Source organism: Coturnix japonica, chromosome 27 (assembly GCF_001577835.2).
Source record: "Coturnix japonica isolate 7356 chromosome 27, Coturnix japonica 2.1, whole genome shotgun sequence".
Lineage (NCBI taxonomy): Eukaryota > Metazoa > Chordata > Aves > Galliformes > Phasianidae > Coturnix > Coturnix japonica.
The window spans coordinates 3,441,452-3,459,209 of NC_029542.1; the positions used below are offsets into that span (position 1 = coordinate 3,441,452).

The 17,758-nt window shown below is 58.0% G+C and overlaps 3 protein-coding genes across 6 annotated transcripts in view; 2 read left to right on the top strand and 1 right to left on the bottom strand.

Annotated features, from left to right (window-relative positions):
- Window positions 1-873, top strand: part of PRR15L (proline rich 15 like) — a 2,183-nt gene extending 1,310 nt beyond the window's left edge. The window contains exon 2 of one of the 2 annotated variants that reach the window (XM_015885623.2): window positions 50-873. In XM_015885623.2, coding sequence (XP_015741109.1) covers window positions 77-367 — 291 coding nt within the window. In that variant the 5' untranslated portion in view covers window positions 50-76 and the 3' untranslated portion in view covers window positions 368-873. The remainder of the gene's footprint in view (window positions 1-49) is intronic. The other variant, XM_015885622.2, reaches the window with a different exon arrangement.
- On the bottom strand, window positions 656-8,265 carry SP2 (Sp2 transcription factor). Its single transcript, XM_032449358.1, has 6 exons — window positions 8,083-8,265; window positions 5,009-5,084; window positions 3,490-4,443; window positions 2,676-2,976; window positions 1,439-1,463; window positions 656-665 (listed from the first exon to the last, which is right to left on the bottom strand). The coding sequence occupies exons 2-6, from the start codon at window positions 5,069-5,071 to the stop codon at window positions 656-658; spliced, it is 1,353 nt and encodes a 450-aa protein (XP_032305249.1). The 5' UTR covers window positions 5,072-5,084; window positions 8,083-8,265.
- Window positions 8,266-8,505: 240 nt separating this feature from the next.
- On the top strand, window positions 8,506-17,629 carry SP6 (Sp6 transcription factor). Of its 3 annotated transcripts, XM_032440899.1 has the most exons (3): window positions 8,506-8,875; window positions 11,027-11,121; window positions 16,050-17,629. In XM_032440899.1, exon 3 carries the CDS (start codon window positions 16,086-16,088, stop codon window positions 17,160-17,162), a length of 1,077 nt encoding a protein of 358 aa, XP_032296790.1. In that variant the 5' UTR covers window positions 8,506-8,875; window positions 11,027-11,121; window positions 16,050-16,085; the 3' UTR covers window positions 17,163-17,629. The 3 variants fall into 3 exon arrangements, with proteins under 3 accessions (XP_032296790.1, XP_032296792.1, XP_032296791.1); XM_032440901.1 differs by lacking the exons at window positions 8,506-8,875; window positions 11,027-11,121 and adding an exon at window positions 13,664-14,120; XM_032440900.1 differs by lacking the exons at window positions 8,506-8,875; window positions 11,027-11,121 and adding an exon at window positions 14,551-14,657.
- The last annotated feature ends 129 nt before the right edge of the window (window positions 17,630-17,758 follow it).

Here is a 17,758-nt window from a genome sequence, read left to right on the forward strand (position 1 = left end):
AGGGAGGGGCACCATAAAACTGGGTTTATGGCATCACATCCCCTTATAGGATTTCCCTGTTCCCTGCCCCATAGCGATGGCTGAGCCCCACAGCTGGTGGAAGCTGACCTTCCTAAGGAAGCGTCAATCCACACCCAAGGTTCTGTACGACAGCCCCGACATTCACGCGAGCGACGGCCCCGAAGATCCGACCCCAAAAGGAACAAAGGATTTTCCAGCTCGATTGGAGAAAATGGTGGAGAAAAACCCTAAAGGGAAACACGTCAAAGTTTCCAATTCCGGAAGGTTTAAAGAGAAGAAGAAAATCAGAGCGACTTTGGCTGACAACCCCGCGTTGTGTGGGGACAGCGAGAGGGATGAGAAATGAGGTTATGGGGTGATTTGGGTCCGTCCTGCCCCTATTTGGCCCCATAAGTGCTGCCCCATTGATATGAAGGAGCTGCACCCCCCCCCCAACCCCACAACTGATGGCACTTTGTTAAGGAACCAGATTTATATAGGACTTTATTTAAGGACAAAGCAAGATTCCTATTGAACTCAGCCCCAATAGGGGCACTCGGTGACCAAAGGGGAATTAATGGGGTCAGGGTATAACCCCAATAGGGCTCATCCCTTTGCTGTGCTATGGGGCGGCCCAGGACTCAATGGGGACCCTTCACTTTGTGCTATAGGGCCGACACCAAGACAAAGCTCTGCTCAACCCCAAAAGCCTGAAGAATTATAATAGGACTCAATGGGGACCATGGGATCCCCTATACTTTGTGTTATAGGGCCGACAGCAGCACAAAGCTCCGCTCAACCCCAAAAGCCTGAAGAATTGTAATAGGATCTGCTGATGTTTGCACTGCTGGATTAAATATAGGGTTAAATATGGGCTGTTATCCCATGGGGGGTATGGGGTATGGGGTATGGGATATGGGATATGGGATATGGGGTATGGGATATGGGATATGGGATATGGGATATGGGATATGGGATATGGGATATGGGATATGGGATATGGGATATGGGATATGGGATATGGGGATATGGGATATGGGATGTGGGATATGGGATGTGGGATATGGGATGTGGGATATGGGATGTGGGATATGGGATGTGGGATATGGGATATGGGATATGGGGATGTGGGATGTGGGATATGGGATGTGGGATATGGGATATGGGGATATGGGATATGGGGATATGGGATATAGGATATGAGGATATGGGATATGGGATATGGGGATATGGGATATGGGATATGGGATATGGGATATGGGATGTGGGATATGGGATGTGGGATATGGGGTATGGGGATATGGGATATGGGATATGGGATATGGGATATGGGATATGGGATATGGGGATATGGGATATGGGATATGGGGTATGGGGATATGGGATATGGGGATATGGGATATGGGATATGGGATATGGGATATGGGATATNAGGAACTCAGGGATGTGGCCGGGATGGGGGGCTGGAAAGAAGAAGATGGGGTCAGCGTCAGCAAGCACTGGGGGCAGCAGGGAGAGAGGAGGAGGAGGAGGATCTGATGGGTGAGTGGGATCTGATGGATGAGTGGGATCTGATGGGTGAGCAAACAGGTCGTTGCATAGAGGGGATGTGGGCAGAGAGAAGGTGGCAGCGCAACAATGGGAGGGGAAGTGCTAAGCCAAAGGTGAGGGCAGCTCTCTGACAGCATGGAGATACACACAGGTCCTTCTCGTCCTTAAGAAAACCAGGCTTTGCTTTGTGGAGCCAGCAGGTCCTACCGGTCCCCTACGGCCCGGCCGATATTGTGGCACAGCACAGACAGCAGCAATATCTGTGTCATCTCCTGACACTCATCACAAAGCAGCAATTAAAAACCCCCTTAAAAGCTACCCCAGTGATGACAGCTGTCCACTGCAAGGTTCTAAACCACACCGGGACCATGTTTTATGCTGACATCGTTTAATCATGCAAGAAACAACAGCTTCTGAGTGCAAAACCCAGCCTGGACTGCTGCTGGTTCTTGTAAGGAGAGAAACCACCGAACGGCAGCAGGTCTTTCTGGATCACAAAGCAGATAAACCTCCCTCAGACCTGACTCCCATCAGCTCCCTGCAGCTCCCAGCTCTGGGCTGGGGATGATTTGCCAGCACAGGGAAGGCAGAGCTGCCATAGGGACGTGAAGAGATGGGAGACTGAAGTGCACTGGGGCTGTCTGTGGCTCACAAGCCTGGGGCTGTGTCTGGTTCTTTTTGGTTTAAGGCAGACGCTTGTTCCACATGAGCTGGGTTGGCTCTGAGGGAGCTAAGCTGGATAGAACCCCAGGCAGCCTGAGCTGGTGGGAGGCAACCAACCCACAGCAGGGGAGTTGGAACTGATTATCTTTAAGGTTCCCTTCAACCCAAGCCGTGCTGTGATTCCACGTCCTGCAGCTCAGCAACAACACTGCGGGGCTGTGCTAAGTGCTGTCCATGACACAGGCAGCCAGCAGAGCAGCCAAAGAGCCACAACTACGAAACACACAGAGCAGCAAAGAGAGCTCGAGAAGCTGCTGACATCTAACACCAAGCAACTTGGGATATACATGGGTTCTGTTCACAAAGCTGCCACATCCCAGCTGCAAAGATCAATGCTAAAGGGGCCGCCTGCCCTCCATATCTGCACCCTCCTGCCCAGCGCGGCGCAGCACGCAGCCCACCTCCAGCATTGGTGATGGTGACAGGCACCCCCTGGACCTGCACCCCGTTGATGTTGATGGTCTGCATGGCCTGTGCTGCAGCCGCCAGCTGGGCTGCACTCAAACTGATGACGCCTCCGGCGGGTGCGATCTTTGGCAGCGGACGTTCCTTGCGTGTTGTTGGTTTCTTGCTGCTGGTCACTGTGCTGGAGTTACGAGACACGGGGCTGCTGCAGGAGGTGCTGGATGGAGCCACCGTCACGGCCGGGGCTTCCTGGAGCAGCACTGTTTGCAGTTCACCCGATGGGGTTTTGAAGTAAACCTGATGGGAGGGAGAGAAGAAGAATGAGAGTGGTTGAAGGGCAATGTCCACTGCGAGAGATGCTCAGGAATCATGAAATGTGGGACTGCAGGACATAGAAAAGCTGCCCACGCCTCTTAAAGACACACTGGGCCTCCTGCAGACCGGCCCTGGCCTCGCACAATAGCAGAGAGCTGCTTTGGCTTTGCCTGGCTTCCAAAGGTAACACCAGCAACAGCCCTGTGAGCCTGTGCCTCCCCAAGCTGCTGACAGGCCTTGACACCAGCCTGAGCTGGAAGCACAGCAGAGCTTTGCTCCTAATAGCCCTGTGAAAGCAGGCAGCCAGGGAGAGGCTTATTAAAGCCCCAGTGAGGGAGAGGCCGCACTCCCAGCCCTTCCTGGGCATCAGAGAATCCACGCCTGAACCTGATGCCAATCTGGGGATGTGTCTGACCAAACTCTTCAGCTTTTTAAAGCCCAAGGAAGGGCTTGGAGTAGAACCGGGGTAGAGGGACGTCACAGCAGATGATGTACCTGCGTAGGAGTGGATTCTGTCGTCTGGATCTGGATGTTCTGGGAGGACTTCTGGGGGACGGTGGGGAGCGTGGCTGAGGCGGCCTGGACCACACGTAGGGCCTGCTGTGGGATCTGCACCACCTGAGACTCCTGCTTGGGCTGCACCACCTGGACCTGCTGCACCACGGCAGGCTGCCCAGAGCCCGGGCTCTGCACGATCAGCAGGTTGTTCCCTGCCTGGATGATGTTCTCTGCCGTCGTCTCTATCAACACAGTCTCAACCTGCTCGGCCACGGCCACGGTGGAGGGTTGGCTGGGTGACATGGCTTTCTTTCGAGTCTTTTTACCAGGTTTTGAGGGGCTTTCTGCAATGACCTGAGCCTGCGTGCTCGACTCTGTGGTGTTCACCAGGTTGTTCATGGGCAGGGTAAGAGTCACGTTGCTGCCACCGGTTAACTTGACCACGTTGCTTGAGCCCTGCACTGGTGAAGCTCCGCTTTTTTGTGCCGGTGCTGGTTTGATGGGCACGGGTTTGTGAGAGGATGAAGATGGGGTGAGGATGGCCTGATTTGTGCCCGGAATAATTTGGATCTGGTTGGTGAGGTTGGGTTGGACTTGGATGGCCTGTCCCCCTGCAGCCTGGATCTGGGGCACCGCCTGGTACTGGATGTTTGCAGATGAACGAGTCCCTTTGCTGACGACAGTTGGGTTCTGAATGGCAAAAACCAGCTGCCCCCCGGGGTAGGAGGTGCCAACCTGGGAGCCTTGGATCTGGAAGAGATTCCCTTTCGACGACAGGATCCCAAAGCTGTTCTTACCAGAGCCCAGAGGGAGAGGAGCAGGTTTGATGGGGACAAGTTTGCGAGGCGTTGGCTGAGGAGGGGCAGGAGGAGTCACGGCGGCTTCCACTGCTGGGGGACCGATTTTGCTACATGTTGCTGCGAGGAGGGCGAGCGGAGAAGGCTGGGAGTCCTGGGAACCAGGAAGGAGACAGGTATGTTAAGAGACAGGGTCTAAAGCCAAACAGGATCGAGATTGAGTCAGACAGGGAAAGGGGACATGCTATCGAAAGTAACTCAGCCCATGCCAATTAAACGCTGCTTATTAAGTGAGCTGCTTAATTAGCCATGTCACGTGTGCCTTTAGCTCACCCCAGTCGCACTACTTTTAGCCATCAGGATGCCGGCTGCCTTTTAATCCCATGTCTACGCTCTTACAAGCTCCATAAAGCTGCAGACGCCCTTCGAGTCTGCTGCTACTCACACCCATTACACACACCCCGCAGTGTTTCACGCGGTCTTAATCCCAAGACCACCTTGTGAAATCAGCTGCTACCATGACCCAAGAGCTCCTTAAGGAAAACACAGCACTGCCACGAGCGACAGCACTGCCAGGAGCGAGAGCCAGAGCTGGGAACGTGTCCAGGATGCAGCTCCCCAGCCTGTCTTGCAAGCAGAGCTCCTCCTATGGGGCACGCTGCCTGCAGGCCCACACCTGGGGCACAGCCCCTGGTCCAGCTCACACCACCCACACTCACCTGGGCAGTGGAGGCAGCCGGTTGCAGGTATTCACTGGGGCTGACGGCAGCAGTCGCAGCCATGCTGTCGCTTGATCTGCAGGGAGGAAGCAGAAAGACAGGAGTGAGGTGGGCAGTGAGAGCTGAGAGCACTAATATTCGGGGCTCTCCCAGCATCACTCAAGATGTGGAACCTCGTGTGACTTCAGCCAGAGCTGGATAAGGGGCTGCAGAAGCCTCACCCTCTCACTGCTTTCTCCCCACACCTTCTATAGACCTTTGCTGAGCATTGAGGTTGCATTGAGGGGCTGATAACACACAGCTCAAGGGCCTTGTTGTACAGCAGAGTCCACCACTGCCCTGCAGAGCCCCACATGAGACCCCACAATAGGGGTGGCAGCTTCCAGCCCCCACCCCACACCATCTCCCCACCCCACACCGTCTCCCCACCACTTGCTTTCCCTTTGGGAATGACCAAGGATGAAGTTTTGGTCCAGGCTCATGTTTTTATTTTATTCCAGGCTGGAATAAAAAACATTGTTTTAATTATTTTGGTATGTTGTCGGTGCTGAATGTTTGCAAGTCATTATGTAATTAAAAGGTCGTTTGGGGGAACGGCAGAGCTGCTGGCAGCAGGAGAAAAAGCCATAGGAGAACCAGGAGGGCACAGACACCTAAATCCTCCCCATTTGTTCCATCTTTTCTTCTAGGTTAATAAGGTTTCATCCACAAAACATCCTTTGGCAAATCTCCCACTCGCCCCCATCCAACAACCACTGAATTGGTTCAATAGCTCAACACTATTTGCTTAAAGAAGGTGCCAGGGAAAACTTGTCCAAGCTTGAATTTCCTTTATTACCATTGCTGACGATGGCCTGACTTGAGCAGGGAATTATGGCCACCTGAATAGGAATGCTTGGGGTTTATGTAGGGCATCTCTGTGCTGGTGGACCCCCTGTAAGTGAGATGTGGGGCTGAGTGGGATTGAATGGATGGCACAGTGAGCACCTTGCAAGGAACATCAGCCATTGCAGAGACACAGAAGGGGGAGAAACCCAACACTCCAGCCCCTGTTTGCAATGAAGGTGGGAGGCATTGGGTGCTCACAAGCACAGAGAAGGATTCGTTCTTTCTTCCTGGAAAGCCAGAGCTCACCCTAAGGGCTGCACGTCGCCTTCCTGCAGAACTAGGGCACTGCTGAGGATTAGCAGCCCTAAATACAAATAAGAGCAAGCTGAGCTGGCCGGAGAGAGACATCAGAGAGATGCCATTAGTCTGTACAAATAAACACCGGTGATGATGATGAGGGGGGGGAGAAGTTTCTTCCTTATACAACCCACTGACAGCACACAGCCCACGTGTTCCTCCTTACCAACCTGCATCATAAAGCTGCTGTGTGCTCCGAGTCAATATTCACATCCCATAGAGAACTTCAAGCCCTGTTTGCTACCCTGACATCCCCATCAAAGCCTCAAACAGGACACTGAGCAACACACAGCCCAGCCATGTCTGCATTGGCACCTGTACAGTCACCCAGCATCTCCTGCACCCTCTGGGGACGCTGTGTGTGGTTGAAGATAACGATTTCAAGCCTTATCGCGACAGCCTTATCTTTAATTAGCCGCTGTAACAGCCCTGCTCTGATAGAGGAAGGGCTTGCTCCGCTTTGCAGGCACGCAGGGCACACAATCTCCTGTCCTCCTGATGGATGCAATGCTGGGTTTATAGATGGGATGGACTCATTGCAGCCCTTCTGGGCCATCAGAACTCATAGACACCAATGGAAGCCCAGCCAAAGGGGGATAAATGACCCCAGCCCCTTCAGCACACACAGCCCCTCAATGCAGACACTGAGGGTGGATCTGAAGCATCGGGAATCCATGTTGAACAGCAGCAAAATGGAGCAGCACCGCTGGGGTTTGGCTTTAATAACGGCCTGTAGCCCAACGTTCCCAGCCCGGCCAACCCACATCACACATTAACAGCCCCCTCCCCTCCATATATATCCATATATATCCATATATATCCATATATATCCATATAAATCCATATATATCCATATATATCCATATATATCCATATAAATCTATATAAATCCATATATCTCCATATAAATCCATATGTATATCCATATATATATCCATATATATATCCCATATATATCCCATATATATCCCATGTATCCCATATATATCCCATATATATCCCATATATCCCATATATTCCCATATATACCCATATATCCCATATATACCCATATATATCCCATATATCTCCATATATCCCATATATACCCCCATATATACCCCATATATAACCCATATATACCCCATATATAACCCATATATACCCCATATCTATCCATATATACCCATATCTATCCATATATAACCCTATATATCCATATCTATCCATATATATCCATATATACCCATATATATATCCATATATACCCATATATCTCCATATCTATCCATATCTATCCCTATATATCCCTATATATCCATATCTATCCCTATGTATCTATATATCTCCATATCTATCCATATATATATCCATATATACCCATATATCTCCATATATCTCCCTATATCTCCATATATATCCCTATATATCCCTATATATCCCTATATATCCCTATATATCCCTATATCTCCATATATCTCCATATATATCCCTATATATCCCTATATATCCCTATATCTCCATATATCTCCATATATATCCCTATCTATCCCTATATCTCCCTATATCTCCCTATATATCCCTATATCTCCATATATATCCCTATATCTCCCTATATACCCCTATATACCCCTATATCCCCCTATATACCCCTATATACCCCTATATCTCCATATATACCCCTATATCCCCCCCATATCTCGGCTCTTCTCCCCATGGAGGCGGGACGATGTTCCAGTCCCGCCCCTCACTCAGTCCCCGGAAGCGCCGCCCTCCCGCTCCTCTCCAGGCTGTTCCGTTCCGACTAGGCCTCACTCCCATTCCCATCCCGGCTGTACCGGTTCCATCCCTCCCATAACCCCCATAACCCCGCCCCCATCGCTCCCAGCCCCCCCCTGACCCGCACAGACCGGCCGGGGCGGCGGCGGCGGCGGCTCCGACCCCCTCACGGCGCCATCTTGCTCCGGTAGAGCTGCCCGGGCACCGCCCTGCTTGACCCGCCCTCTCGATGTCATCTTGTCCAATCGCTGATTGCTTTGTAAACATCGCGGCCAATCCGCGTTGAGGATCTTGATTGGCAATGATGAAGCGATGATGGAGTGAGCGCTCCACCAATGGGAGCGGGTTAACAATATGACGGACGGAAGGCGAGATCCAATGGGAGGGCTGATTCCTGATTGCCATCTCGGCTGGCCAATGAGAGTGCGCGTAACTCGCCTCCATTCCCTGATTGATTGACAAGCTTTGAGGCAAGGAGGCGGACTTCCCCCTGGGCGGGAGCTGCTAGAAAGCGAGCTTACGATTGGCTATCATCAGTATGATTGACAGGGTGATGGACCAACAGGAGGAGCGGGGCTGCCCGGTGTAGGCCTAGTGGTCCGGTGTAGGCCTTACCGGGTTAATCCCGGTTGTTGGGGGTCCCGGTTCCCCTATAGGCCATAATGGGATGGGGGGGGTCCCAACCGATCCCTTCTGCCCCCATAGGCCCGGCCCATCCCCCAGCTGGAGCCATATAATTGCCCGGCGCTTTGTAGTGCGGTGTCTATGGCCGCGGGGCCTCCATTAGTGGGAACTCGCCTCCCTTCTAATTACCGGCCCGTGTTAATTACACACACCGGCACCGAACCCCCCCACACACACACGGTACCGGTACCGACCCAGCCTGGGGGTCCTGGGAGCAGCGCGGCCCATAGACACAATGAGGTGAGGATCCGAATGGGGCACATCCCATATGAGCCCCATTGCAGAGCATTGATCCCATATGATCCCATAGCAGAACACACAGCAGCCCCATCCCAATAAGGGAGGAGACCCCAGTGCTGCCATGGCTCCATTAACACCAATGGGGACGGGGGGGAATAGGGGCAGCTGCCTGTATAGCCCACCCTGCACTGCCCACCCTGCATAGCCCACCCTATATTGCCCACCCTCCATTAGGCCCACCCTGCAATTGCCCACCCCTGTTTAACACCACCCTGCATAGCACCACCCTTCTATAGCTCACCCTTATTGCCACCTGCATAGCACCACCCTGATATAGACCACCATATATTTCCCACCCTGCACAGCCCACCTCTCTATTGCCCACCCTCCATTGCCCACCCTGCATAGCCCACTCTTCATAGCCCACCCTGTATTGCCAACCTTTCAAAGCCCACCCTCCATTGCCCACCTGCACTGCCCACCTGCACTACCACCCCTGCATAGCCACCCTTATTACCCACCCTGTATAGCCTACCTGCAAGCCCACCCTGTATTACCACCCTCGTATATAGCCCACCCTGCATAGCCCACCCTTCATAGCCCCCCTGCATTGCCACACCCTATATTGCCACCCTTCATAGCCACCCTGCATTGCCCACCCTGCATAGCCCACCCTATATTGCCCACCCTGCATAGCCCACCCTGCATTGCCCACCCCTGTATAACCACCCTGCATAGCCCACCCTGTCTAGCCCACCTGCACAAGCCACCCTGTATAGCCCCACCCTGCACCTGCCACCCTTGCCCACCCTGCATAGCCCACCCATTAGCGCCACATATCCCTGCAATAGCCACCCGTATATTGGCCCACCCTTCACTGCCCACCCCAGCCCCCGCTGCCCACCCTCCCTCCTGCCCATACAAGTCCCATCCTGCTGCTCCCTGCCTCAGTTTCCCCATTCAAATCCCTGACGTCCAACGTTGGGCTCCAGTCCCAGCCCGGATACGAGCAGGGACACGGGGCTGGGGATGTCCTCGCTGTGGGCTGCAAACGGGGGAATTTATGCATTTGGTAAAGGGAGGAGGTTTCCTGGGATGCCCTCAGCTCTTAGTCCCATGTTCTCATCCCAGTGTGTTTGGCTGGACAACAGGGCTCACAGCCCATAGCTCCATAACCCCACAGCCCACAGCTCCCCATCCCCACAGCTCCACAGCTCCACAAGCCCCACTGCTCCATTAGCCCCACTGCTCCATAACCCCACAGCTCCATAACCCCACAGCTCCAAACCCACAGTTACATAGCCCCACAAGCCCCTACAGTTACATAGCCCAAGCCCATAACCCACAGCCCCACAGCCCCACAGCTCCACAGCCCCACAGCTCCACAGCCCCACAGCCCCATAGCCCCACAGCTCCACAGCCCCACAGCCCCACAGCCCCACAGCCCCATAGCCCCACAGCCCCACAGCCCCTCTAGCCATCCCCACCCCTGGGGCTGCTGGCAGCTGCTCAGAGCCCACACGCAATTAAAGCAATTAGGGCACCTCCAGCAGCCCGCCAGCCCATCTGTGCTGAGATCATTAAACCATCCTTAATGATTTCTTCGAAGTATTAGCAGGTAGTTTGCAGAGCCCCTACAGAAATGGGGGGGGGAGGGTGGCAAAACCAACCTGGGGGACAGGGACGGTGCCGTCACCGCTGCCTGGGGGCCCTGACGTCAGCCCTGTTGTGCTGCCTTTGATCCACACCATGAACCAAACCTGTTCCTACACGGCTGGGCCAGCCCTGCCTCCCCTCCAAACCTTCCCCATGTCCTGGGGGGGGGGTGCTCTGGACATGGTGTGTCTCCAGCACATCCACATGTCCCCATATGCAACCATTGGATCTCCATATGGAACCATTGGATCTCCATATGCAACCATTGGATCTCCATATGGAACCCCATATGGAACCATTGCATCCCCAATGCATCCATACCCAATAGGAGCAGCCACATCCCCAGTGTGATGTTGTGTCCCCCCACCCCCATAATCAGCCCACTTTGTGGCTGTGTGTGTCCCCATCTCGATGCCAGCAGGGTTTCCTCGCGTGGTGACGGTCGGGGCGGGCACAGATCTATAGAGAGATTAAATGAAGCTCATTAAAATCCAGGTTTGAATCATCATCCCGGGCTGTCAGCTCATGGCAGGGCAGGGGAGGCCGAGTCGTGCTGCAGAGGTTGAATCCCGACAGCAGTTCCTGCTCAGGTGAGAAATGCAGCCCCAGGGCACGATGCGACCTGGCACAAGAGAACGTGGTGATAATCCCACAGATAGCTTTGTATAGGGCCCAAATGGGGACCCATAGGGCAGCNGGCAGGAGAACATCGTGATAATCCCAAAGATAGCTTTGTATAGGGCCCAAATGGGGACCCATAGGGCCCAAATGGGGACCCATAGGGCAGCAGATGGAGATGTGTGGGGTGGGGGAAGGATGGGGTCTGTGCTGTCTATTAGAGGCTGTGCCAAGCATGGGGATAGGGATGGCAGGAGAACATCGTGATAATCCCAAAGATAGCTTTGTATAGGGCCCAAATGGGGACCCATAGGGCAGCGGATAGAGATGTGTGGGGTGGGGGGAGGATGGGNAGATAGCTTTGTATAGGGCCCAAATGGGGACCCATAGGGCAGCGGATGGAGATGTGTGGGGTGGGGGGAGGATGGGATGTGTGCTGTCTATTAGAGGCTGTGCCAGGTATGGGGATAGGGACGGCATGGGGATGCTGGGGGGTCCCGTGGGGTTGTCCCCCCAGACAGACCCTTTAGCTCTGGGTTTGTGGGTGCACAGAACCAAGGCCGACCCATAGTGTTGTGCTCACCCAGCACCCCACAGGTCCATAGAGCTTCATGCCTGGAGCTCTGCCATCCCCCACAGCTCAGCCCCCCCCAGGCCCGTCTGGCTGCTGATCCAGGCGCCCGTCTGAGGCCCCACAGCCCCCCCAGGGGACTCCCCTGAGGCCGGGGCGATGCAGACGGCGCAGCCCCATGGGCTGGGATGGGACCAATCACCCCAAGGCACCCCCCTACCCGACACCCCCCATCCCCCATAACCTGCTGGCTCAGCACCCACTGCCATAGGCACACAGGGGTGCACCACATCACCGTGCACACATGGCTGTGAGCACACACACACACACACACACACACACAGCTCCCTGCCAGCCCCGCTCCCCTCTCAGATCCCAATTTGTTTTATGACAGCAGAGGAAATTGCCCTCAGTTCCCCACAGCCGGGAGCCCTTTGAAGTGCTCTGCCCTGGGGCTGGGAGGGGCCTCCCCCTCCTCCTCTATCTCCCACCCCCCCCCTCCATGACCCCCCATCCCTGAGCTGGGGGACACATCTCCTCCTCCCCCATCCCTCCATACCCTTCCATTTCCAGCTGGACACAGGGCTCCTTATGGGGCTTTGCCTCATCACCCACCCACCCCTCACCCCCCAGCTGTTATTTAGGGGCCACAAACCCCTTCTGAGCCCTTTATGGGGGTGTGGGTCACAGCACCCATCAGCTGGAGCAGCTCCATGGAGGGATTCGAGGCATTTTCCTCTTGCCTTGTAATTTATGCAAATGGGCTCTGTAATTAGCCGTAATTTCAAGGCACTGCTCGGGGTTTCAGACGTTCCATGGCAAGGAGATGAACCCCCCCCCCCCCCCTTCCCGCATCCTGCAGCAGACTCATTCCTTCCATGGGTGGTCCCAACTAAATGAGGGTCCCAACTAAACTCTATCAACCCCTGCCCTGCTCAGCTGCTGCCCCCAGCCCCATTCCTCCCCAGCCCCCCAAGTTGGGGGGGGTCACACCATACCTGAGCCTTGCCCTGCAGCACACCCTTGTCTTGCTGTCCCATAGGGAATCCATGGGAATGGGGTGAGGAGTTGCAATGGGGGGCAACCCTACAGCATATCAATGTATCAATGGGGTATCAATGGGACCGGAGCCCCTCATCAGGGCTGATCTGTTCCCATTCCACCGACCCCAACGGAATGGGGAGGTTGGGGGGGGGCCGCATCCCCATCACCCCCCCCCACACACACACCCATTGGGATGCTGCAGCCAGGATCAGGGCTGGGATCGGGACCTATATGGGGGGTCCTATATGGGGGCTGCCCATTGCTGCCCATCCCCTCCATGCTGGGGGGGGTCAGCCCGCTCCACCCCCACCCTCAGCGGTGGAGGCAGCTCCGTCCCATCCCTACAAGCTCCGCAGGGACCCACGCGATGATGAAAACCAGGAGAGTTTCCCCCAGGGCAAAGGAGTTCCCGAATCCACCGCCCCAACCGGGGGGAGCTGCGGGGATCCCACGCACCGTGATGGGCAGCAGGGCTGGGGGTGGGCTCTGAGGGTTATCCATATAGGGATAAACCTCCCTAACCATGTAGGGTCTCCAGCAGCCAGCCCTGCTCCATAATGGGGTCGTTGGCTGTAGAAATGGGGTCGCGGCACCCAAGCAATAGAGCAGCTCCATTGTAATGATGCCACCTGGAAGCCCCCCCCCTCCCTCGGGGTCCCAGTGCTCACAGCCTCCATCACGGACTGTTATGGGGTCAAGAGGGTCGGACCCCTCAGTTTGAGTATGGATGGGCTCCCACTCCCCTCTTTAGGCTGCATATAGGGCACGGGGGGGTATCAATACCCCGCTCAGACCCACCACGTCCCATCCACCCCACGGCACAGGGATGAACGGGGGGCACTGAGACCCCACTGATGCCACCCGTGGGGCGGGGGCTCGTTAATACCCCGGGGGGGGCTGCAGGGGTGACGGGTGGGGGCTGTCCAGGCTGAGCCATCAGAGGAAGGAGGATGGAGGCCACAGGCGCAGGAGGGAGGAGGTGGTTGTTGCTTTCTTCTTTTAATTACCCCCCTGTTTTGCGGTGTCTGCTGCGAACTTCCCGTCCCCTCCCTCCTCTTTCATGAGCCTGATCCCAAACTGGGGAACGAGGCTTCTGTCAACCGGGGCCGGGCTCTGCCTCCAAGGGTTAAAATCACCTGGGCCAGGTATAGGGGTGGAGCTGGGAAGGTGGGAAGGGAGGGAGGGAAGAGCCGGCGCTCGGCCGGGACCCACCATTCCTGCTCACCCGGCCCAGTGGGTGCCCGGTCCCTGGGGAACCGTGCGGGTCCCTCGGGGGTCCCTCGGGAGCCAGAGCCGCCCACCCGCCCCCGCCGATGAGGACGGAGCCGCCGGGAGCTCGTTGCTGCCCTTAGACCCGTACGTACCGTATTGCGCCCCGACGGCACCGGTGGTCCCGGTAACAGCGCTTTGCGAACGGGACCGCTCTCTAACCCGACCCCCTTCCCGATCCTCCCTCCGTTCCCATTACGGTCCCATTTACAACCCGCTTCCATTCATGGGGTTGAATCTCTCGGTCCAACCGGGTTCCCCCTCCGCTCCACCCCGCCCCGCTCCGCCGCTTCCCCGGGGGAGTTTCGTTGCGTTCCACGGAGCCTCAAACGGCGGCATCGCCCCCGCAACCCCGGGATCGGTTCCAAACCCGCGGCATCCCCCGAACCCGCGGTACCGTCACGCGTGGAGCCCGGCCGGGTTCGGGTCGGGGCGCGGCACCGGCTGAGAGTCGGGCAGAGTCGTTGTGCCCAGCCCGGCCCGTGACTCACAGCGCATCATCCGCCGCTGCCTCAGTTTCCCTGCGGTGAAGCGGCCGCCGCGTCGCCGCCGAACCTCGCCCGGGTGGCCCCGGGGCTTCTGCCGTCATCTGAGCATGGAAAAACGCCACCGGGACCGGGCGAGGTGGGACGGGGCTGGGGATGGGGCTGGGGGCTCTGCGGTTACGGACCCTTCTTCCCTTCTGCCCCCCGACCCCTCCCTTCGGTTCTGGACACTGGGGGGGGGGCCGAGGTCATGCTGTCGGACCCCCCCCCCGTTCCCAGCTCCGTGTGGCCCCACTCAGCGTAGGGCGGCTGCCCCATACATTGCGATGCGCCGTGGGGTTTTGTGCTGTGCTCTCAGTCCCTCCTGTCGCCCCCCAAGTTGTGGGGACGGTTCTAGGAGTGTTGGGGGCGATCGTTACCGACCCTCCCCCATGGGATGGAGCAGAACCGAGAGCAGGGGGGGAGCAGCACCCCCAGCCCTTGGGGGGCTCCGGGCTCCTATAGCAGGTGGAGATGGGCTCCATTGCATGGGGAGGCTTTGACACTGGCAGCTCCTGCCCCGCTCCGTGGGGTCCCCACCCCAGAACCGGGGGAAGCGGTTTCTCTATGGGGCTGGGGGCTGCCGGGGATCTCCGGTGCTGGAGCCCCATAGGATGGAGGCTGTGGAATACGGCCCCAAAGCATCAGCGCATCGCTGGGGGGTTGGCCCCATCCCGCAGTGGGGTGGTGGGAGGCACCGCGGCTCCGCTCCCATCGCCCTGGGGGTGTTGGGAAGGGGCTGAGGGGGGTGTTGGGCACCGGTAGGACACCGTGCCGGTGTGGGGTGAGGGGGAGGGGAGCCGGTGGCGGCGGCAGGTGGATTTCAACACCGGGGTGGGGCCGGGCCCCCGTGGGTTCCGTGCGGCTCCGGTGAGTCACGGCCCCGCTGCGGGGAGCGGTGGGTGCCCGGGGGCTGCGGGTGCGTGGCCGGGGGCGAAGCAGCTCCGAGCCCGGCTTCAAAGCTCTGCCGGTGGCCGAGCCCCGGGGCTCCCTGCCCCGTCCCGCTGCCATCCGGAGCTGTGTGACCCCCCCGGCTGCGTTCCGCCCCCACAGCAGCGCATGGTGCCGTGTCCATGTGCTATAGGGGGAGGCGGTGGGGCAGGATTTGGGGCACGCACCCGCAGTGCTGTGTGTGGGGGACGCAGGGACGGGAGGCAAAGCCCCGTGGTTTCCTCGGCTTTGGGACCAGGTCTGTGGGGTCCATGGGGGGCGAGGGGGGGGGGCTGGTACCCGGTACCTTCCGGTGTCACACCGGGGGTCGCGGTGGGGAAATGCCCTCAGTGGGGTGACGGGGACGCCGCATCAGTGGGGCTGGCAGCCATAACACATGGGATCTACCGCCTGCCTCAGTTTCCCTCTGTGTAAGGACGGGAATCGGGGTGGCCATCGGATTCAGCCCCACACGGGGCCGGGCTGTGTATGGGGGCAGGGTCTCCTTCTCTTCTCACCGCTCTTCTCTCCCTCACCGCCCCCCCTTCCCCCGGCCCTACAGGTCTGTCTGCGCCCCCGCCCGCTCCGCCGCCCGGCAATGCTCACGGCTGTTTGCGGCTCTCTTGGGAACCAATCCTCCGACGCTCCCCGCTCCTCGCCGACCCCCCTGGACCTGCAGCCCTTGCAGCCCTTCCAACCCCCCCCACCGGGCTCCGACTTCTCCTCTCCGCTTCCCCCCCCGGAGCTGCCGCTGCCGGGTCCCGACGTCTCCTTCGCCGCTCCCGGCTCTTACGACCCCCATGGCCCCCCGCGGATAGAGCTGCCCCCCGACGGCCCCGCCGCACCCGGTTCTTACGCCAAACTGCTGCAGGCGACCCCCCCGGACATGGCGCATCCCTACGAGCCCTGGTTTCGCCCCCCCCACCCCGCTCCGTCCGGAGATGAGGGGGGGGTCAATTGGTGGGACCTCCACGCCGGGGCCAGTTGGATGGAGCTGCCCCACACTCAGGGGGGGCTCCAAGTACCCGCCCCCCCCGGCCTCCAACCTCCTTTAGGGGGGTACGGAGGGAACGAAGCGCAGCTCTGCGCTCCCCCCCCCCACCTGCTGCCCCCCACCCAGCACCTGCTGGGGCCGGAGGGAGCCAAGGCGTTGGAGGGACCCCCCCAACCCGAAGCGGAGGGAGGCGGCCGGGCCAAGGGGGGGGGTCGCCGGGCTGTGCCTCGGGGGGGGGGTCAGGCGGCGTGTCGATGTCCCAACTGCCAGGAAGCGGAGAGGGGGGGGCCGTGCCCAGAGGGATCGAAGCGCAAACACCTTCACAGCTGCCACATCCCGGGCTGCGGCAAGGTGTACGGCAAGACGTCGCACCTGAAGGCGCACCTGCGCTGGCACACGGGCGAGCGGCCCTTCGTCTGCAACTGGCTCTTCTGCGGGAAGCGCTTCACCCGCTCCGACGAGCTGCAGCGGCACCTGCGGACTCACACGGGCGAGAAGCGCTTCGCCTGCCCCGTCTGCGGCAAGCGCTTCATGCGCAGCGACCACCTGGGGAAACACATGAAGACCCACGACGGCAACAAAGAGAGCGGAGAAACCGACGGCAAAGGGAGCAACGAGCCGCCGGGGGGCAAAGGGGGCAAACGGGAGCCCGAGGGGGGCACGGCCAACCCCACAAACTGAGCGGGGGGTGAGGATGGGGGACGAGGGTTGTGGGGGGGGGGCGACCCTCGGGGCTGGTCTCCGGGGTTGGGTGCTGCTGTTCGGTGCCGCTCGGTGCCGCTCGGTGTCCCTATGGGAGCGGCGATGCCCGAGGGCGGTTTCGTTCGCCCCCCCCCCCCCCTATAATAACTCCGGTTCCCAATGGTATTTTGGGAGCTGCTGGCAGGCGGCTCGGGAGGAACATCAATGAGAACCGAAAAGCCGGAGCTGCCCAAACACGTCCGGCCGAAAGGGGCGGAAGGAGAAAAGAGAGAGAAAACCCCGACCCTCCGACCTGGAGCGGGGCTGCAGCCCCTCCCGTGCACCCCCCACCCTAAAAAGCTCCGGGGTCCCCACGACCCGCTGTGTTTCAGCCCCCCCCCTCAATTCCCCCCCACTCATGGGCTGTGTGGGGCTGGGGGTCTCATAGCCCACCTGTTGGGGGTTCGGGGTGGGTGGGGGTCTGCAAATCCTCCTTTTCTTTCTTTTTCCTTTCTTTTTTTTGGCTTCGATTTGGCCCAAATGAATGGGGTGGTTGTGGGGGGGGGACCCCAAATTGAAGCCAACAAAAAAACACC